The sequence below is a fragment of the Pagrus pagrus genome (assembly GCF_965226575.1).
Source record: "Pagrus pagrus genome assembly, chromosome: 15".
In the NCBI taxonomy this organism is placed as follows: domain Eukaryota; kingdom Metazoa; phylum Chordata; class Actinopteri; order Spariformes; family Sparidae; genus Pagrus; species Pagrus pagrus.
The window spans coordinates 11,759,869-11,770,886 of NC_140199.1; the positions used below are offsets into that span (position 1 = coordinate 11,759,869).

Below are 11,018 nucleotides of genomic sequence, written 5' to 3' on the forward strand. Positions count from 1 at the left end.
TCAGTGGAGTGACAACCTGAAGAAGACAAACACAGAGAGATAGTTTGAGATACAAATCTACTGACAAACATGTTTGTTACCTGTCCTTGTCTCTGTCTTATGTCAGGTTGCTATGAGGAGCTGCATGTTGTGTCACATTTCTCTCCGCTCCACAGGTGATTTGAGCCTCCTGTCAAAGCCTGAGGTGAGCAGCGAGAAATAGCTGAAACATTATGCCCCATTTTTCCAAGGGTCTGGTTTCAGCAAGTGTCATGGAAAGACTTCTAAGCTGTTAACTGAAGCTCACATTTAAGAGTTGAAACTCGTAGAAAACTATTTGTGTACAAACCACGCCAGTACTATCCAACTACTGGCAAAGTGTCGCTGTCCATGGTGCTGAAGTTCTTGTGCAGTCGTTTGTTGTGGTTCCTAGCACTCATTTTTTGTTCTTTCCTTTCTTCCTATTTCATGGCTCCTATCACAAACTTAATTTGAGGAAGTGTGCAAAAAGATTACTCAAATCTTCATTGTATCTGAATTGGAAATCAGCAAAACAAGACACTGTCGTAAAAGAGATATTGACTTAATTAAATTAGCTTCTGGGTCAGTAAGGAAAGAAGGAAGCTCACTAACCTGTTACTGTTACTGAACTTCATGTTAATCAGCTGACTACCACGTGGACTCATCAAGTCACACATCCCTCTATATGATCAGATCCATGTTATTTTGCTGACATGGGATGGCAATGTTTGTTTTAATTATTATTATTTATTCTTTTTAAATCTCATATGTTGCAGTTAGTGTGTTTGTAGGATACTGGAGCAGGCTTCTTCTTTAAAGGGCTACTAAGACAATATTGGCCAGACATTCAGTGGAGACATTTGGTGTCTCATAATACATTTTTCACCAAAAAAATAAAAATAAAATGGGGGTTAACACTCAATACTGTGGTATGTTTAGAGGCTTTCAAAATATCAGACATCAGCAGCTTAAATTGTACATGCACAATCTTTCAAAAGCCCAAAGTGAACAAACTAGTGTCCTAAAACTTGAACTGTCAAACAATCAGCCAGACAAAAGACTCAGCTTTGAAAAATAAACCAATATCTTTTATTTGGTGAGTGGTGTACATCACTATATGCACTAAAGGCAGGTGTATGCTCAGTTATAACGTCTTTGCTCTACATATTGAATAGTATAAAGTGATTATATGCATCTGTGTCCATTCAAAATGTGTTCCACTTCCTCTTGCTCCTCCTGGATCTTTTCATGACCATGTTTGGGTTCTGTAAAACAACTCTGTCAGTGTTTACGTCATGATTGCACCATCGAAAATTGATGCCACAACTGTTGATATTTATTGACCCATGTGTAATTGAACAATAAATCTATTGAATGTAATCCCAATGAAACAAAATCAATAATTTCATTGAACTTTCATGCAACTATTGTTCTATTAAACGTAAATGGGACAATATAACTTTTATAAGGCTGTGATTCCACTGAAAACCAATGGTGCGAGAGTTCTCCATTGAAAGTTGATGGAAATATTGGTTGAATTATTCAGAATTTAATCAGACAGATGTTCCATTAAATGTTTTACTTAATACTAAAAAGCTGGTAGAAACGATGAATAAAATAAAAACTAGTGCTGTTCCATTGACATTTAACCGGATAGACGTTTAACTGGAAGTCAATGGGATCAAATTGTTCCAATGAACGTTATAAGGAGAAATATGCCCGTTGAAAGTTGAAAATGACAAAATTCTGTTGAAGTTTTTTCAAAGCAGTGATCTCACTGAAAGCTGATGGCGCTCCTTTTCCACTGAAGATTAATGGTAGAAGTTCTCCATTGAAGATAAATGGAACTACTGGTTAGGGAATATAAGCCACAATTAAAGCGCACATTCAAATGTAATTGGGCAAATGTTGGTCTCTTAAGGCTAAAGAGACTAAAGATTGATGGAAATTCAATGGGAAAGTTACTGTTTATGAAGTAAATGCTGCTCCATTGATGTTCAATGGGTCAGACGTTTAACTGAAAGTCAACGGGATTCATTTCGATCACATTTATGGGAGCAGTTGTTCCAATGAACGTTGTAAGCTAAGAATATGTCCAGTTGATAGAAAACAGTTATCGTGAATAAAAGTCTTTCATTGAAGATTAGTGGCACAAGTTCCCCATTGAAGATAAATGGACCTACTGGTGAGTGAATTTAATTTAAGCAGTTTGAAGTTTGCAAGAAGTTTGCTTTATATTCACTCATATTCAATGGTTAAATGTTTAGACAAAAGTTTGATCGGACAATTTCCACTCAAGTCTAATAGGGCAGTGGTCCATCAAAGGCTAGGCGAAATTATTCTACTAAAACTTTGGTCTTGAGATAAAATGTGACAAATTGAATTCCATTTTATACCACACAAAGTATTTTCTTATTAAAATTATTTGTAGCTGTAGTTTATTTTAAGTTCAACTTACATTCCTGCAAAGATTCCACTGAAAGACAGTGGTAATAGCATTGCATTGAAGATTATCTGGACACGGTATCCATTGAAAATTCTTAAGATTTCAATCAACGTATTTTCCATTCATAGTTAACTGAACAAACATTGGTCACTTAAATCTAAAGTTACAATAGATCCACTGAAAATAAATGGGTATGTACACTACACCGCACACTCTTCAAAGTGAATACTGTTCTATTGACATGCAATGGGTCAAATGTTTGCCTCAAAGTTAACGGGACAAATTTCACTCAAATTTAACAGGACAGTGGTTTCTTAACAAGTGATTAGGGTCGAAATCACTCCTTTGAAAGTTAACAGAACAACAGTGATCTTAGAAAGAAAGAAAAGTGGTGCTTTTATTGTTTCCAGTTGTCATTTTTTTTCAAACGCTGACGACCAAGCGGCAAGTGGACACGCATGTTGTTCAGTGCAGCCCGCAGAGTCTTTGGGCCAGAATCTTAAGTGATAAGTATTGTATATATACTGCATATATACAGTGTAAACATGTACTGTGTGTATGAATAAATAGATAACCACGTTGGAGAACACGTCATCGTTGGTCGACTTGACTTTCGAAAGTCCTTTGGATTAATATTGTGTTGTTTTTGGAATGGGCGGTTTCATGAGGATGACTTGAGGTATCTTGAGCGTGGGCCCCTCCTCAAAGTGGCTGCAAAAAAAACAGAAGAAAAATGTAAAGAGAAGAGGGTTATTGATTAAGAAGTGAAAACTGACAATATTTCCACCTTCATGTACTTCTTTAAAGATTTCTTTGCAAAAGTCATGTATCCTTCTCAACATGCTGTACATGTGAGTATGCAAACATAAGACATAGTTGTTTGTTTCAGCCATTTAAATGATAATATATGAGGAAACTATGTGTGTGCTTTTATCTCTCTAAGGATCAATTTGACTGTCCTACCAGCTGAAAGTTGTTTAGGAGGTGATCTACGTTGATGTCATTGTAGCTCTCCGGGAAGGTGCTGGGTTCGTCCCTGGACTCCTCAGGGTCGCTGGTTCCAGGATCTTCTAGGCTGTGTGTGGAGGACGGAGGCAGAAAGAAAAAAATACATGTGAATAGTTTATTCCATAAATATTCATATATTTCATAACATACTTATGATAACTATATGATAATTCTAAGGAACAATCAGGGAAATAAAATTATGGGAAAAAGCTTGGTGATTTAAAAACTTTTAAGGAGCAGATACTATTGGTCTTGTTCCAATAATCAGCTTTGGAAATTAGATTTTTGTCTTTATCATCTTTTTTATTTTTATTCTTTTGGCCCTTATGATTGTGCTCTGTTCATATAATGCTGTGAAAATCCATGTTAGCTGCTAAATAGTGTTTTAATCACAGGCTGTTTTAACAGAAAATCAATCAACGTAAACTGTTATGGACGCTGCAGACTTGAATGTTGGAGAATAAGTTAGTATTTACCATTTTTCCTGCACTAAATATCTTGCAAGTAGTTAAAGGTGCACTATGTAGTGTTGGGGAAATTTGAAGAGAAAGACCTTATGTCCAAACAAACTAAATAAACCAACTTTCTTTGTTTTCATGACTGAATAAACTGAATAAACAAACTGACCTTAAAGGACAACACAATTTCACACTGTTTTACTTTGTTTATATTTGGCGGACCCTGCCACCATCTGGCTCTAACCAGTGTTCTGGGGGCCTTATTTCCCTCTGAGAACAGCTTGTTTTTTCAGTTATGGAAAAAAATAATTGTATTATTACATCATTAATTGTAAATATTAATATTCTGAGTTTGAATTTCTTCTCTAAAAGTACATAGTGCCCCTTTAAAAATTATAAACACAATTTGATGTTAGCAGAAACACTATGAAGTTCACCTGAGCTGGCTTATTTCCTAATAAAGAACAATTATACAACTAAATGAACTTTATAAATCAGATAGAGATAGCTTTTCATAGCAGTCACCTCATTGTGTTCCTCTTGTTGGAGCTCTGAACACATTTTAGGGGAAAATTCAACCATGCACCTTCATTTTAGTTTTGAATTACATATTTTGAAGCTGTGTAAAAAGTTCTGAGGATATTTGTTCATGTCATTATTGAAGTTGTTTTTAATTTGTTGGCTAGTCTGGTTTCTAACAACTCAGCAACCAACAAATCTTTTTATTAGGGCGTTACTTTAGTTTTACTTCACACCACTGTTGGAGAGGTGCTGACAGATGAGAGTACGAGTGTGAAGCAAGACAGATTCAAACTGTTGGCTATGATGCAAAAATAATCTTTAGATAAATTCCCAACGTTTTGACACATGCTGTCGAAATGTTTGTAATTCATAAAGCATTTTCTCTACCAGTTTGTGACTATGTTGTGACACTGTGAAGAGCCATGATAGCATTAAGTGTGAACTCCCTTTGAAAACCAGATAGTGATGTCACGTATCAAGCGGAGAGAATGAAACAGACAGACAGGTGAAGGCACGGAGGAGTGACACCTACCTTCTCTTTCCTGTTAAGACTGAGTTCAGGTACTTCTTGACGGCCATCTGTTTGCGGAAGCGGCTGTAGTTGTCTGTAAAGATGGCGTCTGAGTGGCGCTTCACTGGCTCCTCCATCAGCTCATCACTGGATAGGAGAGAAGAACGAAGGTATTAGATGTCACCACATTTCAGAGGGCAGCAGGTTTCAATGTAAAGTCAGTGCAGCTCAGGATCCATGATTCATGGTGTCAGTCTTCTCTTTGTGTGTCTGCGTTTGTGTGAATCCCTCCTGGCTGTGTAACAAGTATGTAATGAAGCGGTAATGGCATAAATTAACCTTTAAGAATGTTTAGTCAATTATAAAATGCATCATCAAGCAGGTCCGGTCCTGTAATTGGAAATGTCAGTAGGTCCTCTGGTGTCAAATTGTAAATATTACACAAAAACAAAACAAAAATCAGCTCTCTCTAGTTAAACATGATGTATTTGCACTTTCAAGTCTCTTCTGATGTAAATGTTAGAAAGATTAAGAAAAACACTTTTCACTTGATTTTCACACTCATTTCTAAATTATGTGTCTTGATTCACAAACCAACAAAAATTTAATTAAAAGCCAAAATCCATGAGAGAAAAAAGGGGATGCACAATAAACTCTCATTTCCTTCATAAGTAAACCACATTATTAAAAAAATGATTTGTTATAGGTATATAACAGACATATAAGTAAACTCCCACTATTTTAGGGCGACATACTGGAGCTTCAGACATCTACACCCATTTACATTTTATCTATACTTCTACATTTCTGCATCTATTCTCTGATTGGTTTGGATTCACATTTTTTTCAAATACAGAACTAATGTTTCATAAACCTGAAACATGGTTTAGAAAAAAACAAAAACTTCTGATCTCTAATTTTCGATGTTTGTCAGGTCTGCACAACAGTTTATGGAGAGGCATGATCTGGTATTGGAGATAATCTTGACAGACAAAAACCTTATAAAAGTTTCCCAAAAGTGGCAAAATAGACTTTAGGATTTATAAAAGAAAATAATTTAACAATTTCATGGTGTGACTCTGAAAAATCTGGCAATAAGTAAATAAAAAAAGCCCTTTTGTTTCCTTTAAGTGGTTTTTCGCCGCCGGGAGGACACCTACCTGACCCGCTTCCCGATCAGGGACTCCAGGTACCTCCGCGCTGAGAGCTGCCCGAGCAGTTTGCTGTATCCGCTGGTGAACAGACCATCCGCGTGTCTCGACGGTCTGCAACACATCGCAGGACAGATGCATGAACATCTGGTCACTTTTGATACATTCAAACAACACATGTCATAAATACGCACTCTGGCTCCAGTTTTTAAAGTTTATGGGTTGAAAAATGAAAAAGATTTTCATTTTATTGTAAAAAACAAACAAACAAATAAAATAGTTCAGTATAGGCACATGATGCAAAAAAGAGATGGTGAATGTTTAGTTTCCCATCTTTTTGTGTCTGATTTGACTCAACGTGCGTAATATCCTTAAGAGATCTATATCAAATGGCATTATCAGCCTGTCACAGCATGTGAGCCCTTTGAGAAGACTCAGTTGACTTAATGCATGATAAAAAAAATCACAGTTTGGCCTCACCTTTGTTTAAAGGCGGCTCACGAATTATTGTAAGTCGTGGAAATATTAAAGCGAATCTACTCGGAGGGAAGTTTTCTCTCTTCACCTCGAAACATCACTCCTTCTGAGGAACTGAACTCATGTGAGCTGCGACGTTTGGCATCAGACATTCACAACATGAATCTGAGCAGGAGTCCGGAGACAAAACAGTAAAACATTCACCCACAGGTCTACTCACACAGCACTGCGCACAATTTCGGGTGGACAGAAGACTGGTTTCTCTTACCTCATGGATGTGTATGGCAGACTCAGGGTCCGTGAGTACAACACACTGCACAGGGCTATTAGGAAAAGCAGCTGGGGTCCGGACCGTTGTAACATCGCTTTACACCTGAGAATACAAACGGTAACGGGTTATTCTCCCTCTAACCCGAAAACAAAGAGCATCTTGTCATCAAAGACCATGCACCTTCCTTTGCTCATTACTCGGTAAGATTTATTAATTATCTCAATTTACGCGCAACGGTCCAGTCGTGAGGAAGAGTTTTAAATGGTCGAGGCAAGAAATAGAAGAGCTATTGAGCCACGGAAAACGGGTTGGACGCCTTACTTTGATAAACCACCCATTTAATTGTGAATTTTGGCGAAAGCAACAGAGTCTAATGCGTAATTACGCACGGCAAAATCTGTTGTTACACCCGGTGGAGACCGCACGTGTTGAGCTTCTTCTCACAGAACCGCTGTAATCCTAAAAAATGAATTCACCGCCGAAGGTTTCCAATTTTCTCTCTAAGAAAACAACAACAGCAACTCAGTAGAGAGTAAATTTAAGTGCGGCAATGTGAAAAATCTTTTACTGTTTAAGATTTGTAACAGATTCAGCTCTCACGCTAACTACTTGCCAACTTAAAGTCTGTCGATGGTGAATTTTGGCAAGAGAAAAGGAAAAGAGCTCAGCAGAATCCAATGCGTAATTACGCACACATTCCTCTGCAATTCTGCCGCCACCCTAGACCACAAAACAAATTATTAAATTAAATTATACAACGATGTTAAACTCAATATTCGGTCTTCTGGAGAGACTTATCCGAAACCTGGCTGGAGCGCGCAAAAAGAACAAACACTAGAGTTCATAATGAGCAAAAACGGAGAGAACCGAGAATGCACCATCTAAAAAATGAAAAAAAGAAAGAAAAATAATTTCTAAATAAATGCACAATCTTACATTTGCGCTAGAGAAAGTTGTCTGCTTTCTGCTCTGTCCGCTGCGCTCTCCAAAGTCCTGATCTCGAGCCGCTGCTGTATCTCCACTCAGCTGATGCCTCCTGACTCGCTTTGTCTTTCTGTCTTTCTCCCTTCCAGGTCTGTTACCATTTTATACACCTGGATGTTTCCCATGGAGCGAGGAGGGGGGACATCAGATTCGATCAGGGGCCTGAGACGTCAGTAGGTTGCTGCTTCCGTCATCGGTCGGAACCAAACAGGCCTATGGTGAAATTACTGGGGAGTGTTTTTTCTTTTTCTTCTAACTAATCGCAGAAATAACTAATTTATATGCCAAGGTTGATGCTGTTGACTCATCTGATGTTCTGATCCTTTTCCCTGGGCTCCTCTCCCATCACAGTGCAGTCAACTGCTGCAGGAAGGCAGGAAGGCAGGAAGGGAGACATTGGAAATTGGACAGGAAATCAAAACGGAGAAAATCTGACATGAAAGGTTAAACCCAAGAAGAAGAAGAAGAAGAAGAAGAAGAGGAGGAGGAGGAGGAGGAGGAAGGTTAAAGGCCAAGTCTCCACAAACCAATTGAAATTTCATTTAAAAAATAGCTTTATTCTTTCACACTGCACCAGAAACACTGATGTCTTGTCCACTTGTATTAAATTCCCTTCACATGTAGGTCTACTGAGGTTTAAGGCACCCATGTGAGCTTCAGTGATTGACCTTGTCCCAGGACAAAGACAGGCAGAGAAGTTAGTGTCTCAGGTTACATAGATTTTGCAAAATTAAAGTTTTCCTTGGTATTTTATACTTTCCTCTGTGATTGCTTTGCAGCAGTGGTGGCAGGGGGTCATTTTTGTATTTGTTCATGTATTTGTTCAAAGCTAAGATCCCTGTTGATCTTAGCTTTGGCTCTAGAGCGATAATGGTTGCAGCGCTAATATTATTCATATTTTACTTGATCGTGATTAAAGGGCTACTCCTCCGCACTTATGCTTGTTTGTGTTTTTTGTTTTGTTATCTAGATGATAATGTGTAATTCCCATTTAATCTAGCTGTGGTGGTTCACCACTCCTACATGAATGAATTATTTATAACATAATGGTGAGGAATGCTCGTGCTTGCCTTGGGCCCCGACAGACTCAAGAATCTCCACTTACATTGTCTTGCTAAAAAGATAACATTTAACATTTTAAGCCTAGAACAGAATCAGCTTTCTACATTTCCACTCAACACTTGACTGGATATAAGCTGTCACTGAAGGATCTGTACTTACTGAGAGTGTAAAATAGACGGTAATCAGTTATAAATGTGTTTGTGTTTATGTCACATTCTGACACCTATGAAGAACAAGACTATCGAGGATTTTGATGTGCACTTCTGACAACTGGTAACCTTGTAAAGGTCTGACATGTTTTACCAACTTTTTATTGGACCTGAGTCACCAGACACATTGAACATAATAGAGCCGGATCAATATATCGGTTGGCCGATATTGCGGATATGTTGGTATAGGTGTATGTACTGACTGATAAGAAAACTTTCATTTAAGAGATTATAATGCTTCACTTTTATGAGGCAGAAACAAATGTTTCCACAGTCCTACTTTGAATGACTCTGATTTTTGTCATACAATACATTTCTGTGCAATATATAGGATGAATGAGCTGTGTTTCCCAACATAATTTTGAGCTATACACGTTTCCTTTTTCCATCTGGTGCATTGTCCTGTCATGACACAAATATTTAATCCTTCTTCAGCCATTTATATCTGTTGGTTCACATCCATACAGGGAAGTGCTGAGCACCTCCGAAGGTGCTGGAGATGGAATTAAAACAAGGGTTTTGCAGATTACCATTTCAAACAATCACAATAACATTTTTGAGGGTGTTTGCAAGACACTGTGATTGTTTTCTATTTCAGGTTGTGCTGGGCTTTTTCAAAAGGACACCTAACAGGACTGAAGTGTTTCTGAATCCACCCACAGTGTCCCCGATGGGTCTGATTTACTCTGCTGGAATAGCACAGTGAATTAGTCGTGACGTTGGTGCGTCATCCGTCCATCCATCCATACATCCATACGTCCATACATCCAACGAAATGAGTGTGAACCATTTCGCCAATATCACTAGAGAGGAAAAAAATATTGCCTTATACGTGACTTACAGCACGTGTAGTGGTGTTGAATTAAAGGTCCAGTGTGCAGGATCCAGGTGGATAAATTGACAGAAATGGAATATATAATCCGTAATACATTTTTATTTGTGTATAATTACCTGAGAATAAGAATTGTTGTGATTTAGATGTCACTTCATTTGATTTTTAAGGTACTGTAGAAATTAATTTTGTCATTTTGCATTTCGTGGTCACAGCAAAAGGTGGTCTTTAAAGGTGGCAGCAATCATTTCCTGAAAAATATGATTCATTTTTGCCTGTATTTGCGGTTGCGTACCTGATGATGATCACTAATTTTATTTCCCACTACATCATGACAACAGTGTCTCTGGCCCTCCTGGATCTTTGATATCTCCTCCCAGTCAGCAGATGACTCTCTCCTCCTCCCTCTTCTTAACCATGATGGCACCATCTGAACCATAATGTGATCAGTCCAGAGTGAAAGTGGATTACGCAGAAGTCCATGGGAGAAGGAGCTGGTCTAATTGACAGCAGTGATTGGAGACAGATCCCTGCAGGAAGAGGAAGCTGATGGAGGAAACATCAGCGCTATTATGTTGATGGAATGTACGGATGAAGACGTTCCTATAGACGACCAACAGGACGCCTTACCTCTGTACGCAGGATGACACAGTGGACTGAGGACAACAGCTTTGACTACCCAGACCAATGACAGGCTTACCTTTACTTCTGAGTCTAGGTTACAGTTCTATAGCTAGCACATTTCTGATGGATTAAGGGTCACTAGGGCAAAAAAAGAAAAGACTAATAATTCCCCATTTTTCTAACTCAGTTGCCAGATTGTCAATATTGCTTCTTGCCCTTGTTTCCAGCCTCTTGCACCAAAACCCACAGGTTTTAAATAAAATGCTAGCAGTTAACGTTTTTGCAAACCAATTATACACTCACCCTATACCATATTACATTTCTACAAAATGTCCCATATCATATTCACACCTGATTTCATATCTGGCAGTGGAGGGGGCAGTGGTGGGATTATAGGCAGAAGGCTGCCAAGCCAGTAACCACAGTTCAAGACTGGGTTTCAACATTTGTAAGTGTGACACAA

At 38.3% G+C, this 11,018-nt stretch overlaps 1 protein-coding gene across 1 annotated transcript; it reads right to left on the minus strand.

The window, feature by feature from the left end:
* Positions 1-1,116: 1,116 nt before the first annotated feature.
* vip (vasoactive intestinal peptide) lies at positions 1,117-7,883 on the minus strand. Its single transcript, XM_084375159.1, has 6 exons — positions 7,781-7,883; positions 6,842-6,946; positions 6,106-6,210; positions 4,967-5,092; positions 3,410-3,521; positions 1,117-3,157 (listed from the first exon to the last, which is right to left on the minus strand). Coding segments are annotated over exons 1-6 (459 nt in total). The 5' UTR covers positions 7,783-7,883; the 3' UTR covers positions 1,117-3,148.
* Positions 7,884-11,018: the final 3,135 nt, after the last annotated feature.

Bases quoted from the DNA above. Each gene is read 5' to 3' on its own strand.
- vip (XM_084375159.1), bottom strand. The intron at 5,093-6,105 runs GTAGGTGTCCTC...TCTCCTATCCAG, and splicing joins CTGATCGGGAAGCGGGTCAG to TGATGAGCTGATGGAGGAGC. The intron at 3,522-4,966 runs GTAGGTGTCACT...CTCCACACACAG, and splicing joins GTCTTAACAGGAAAGAGAAG to CCTAGAAGATCCTGGAACCA.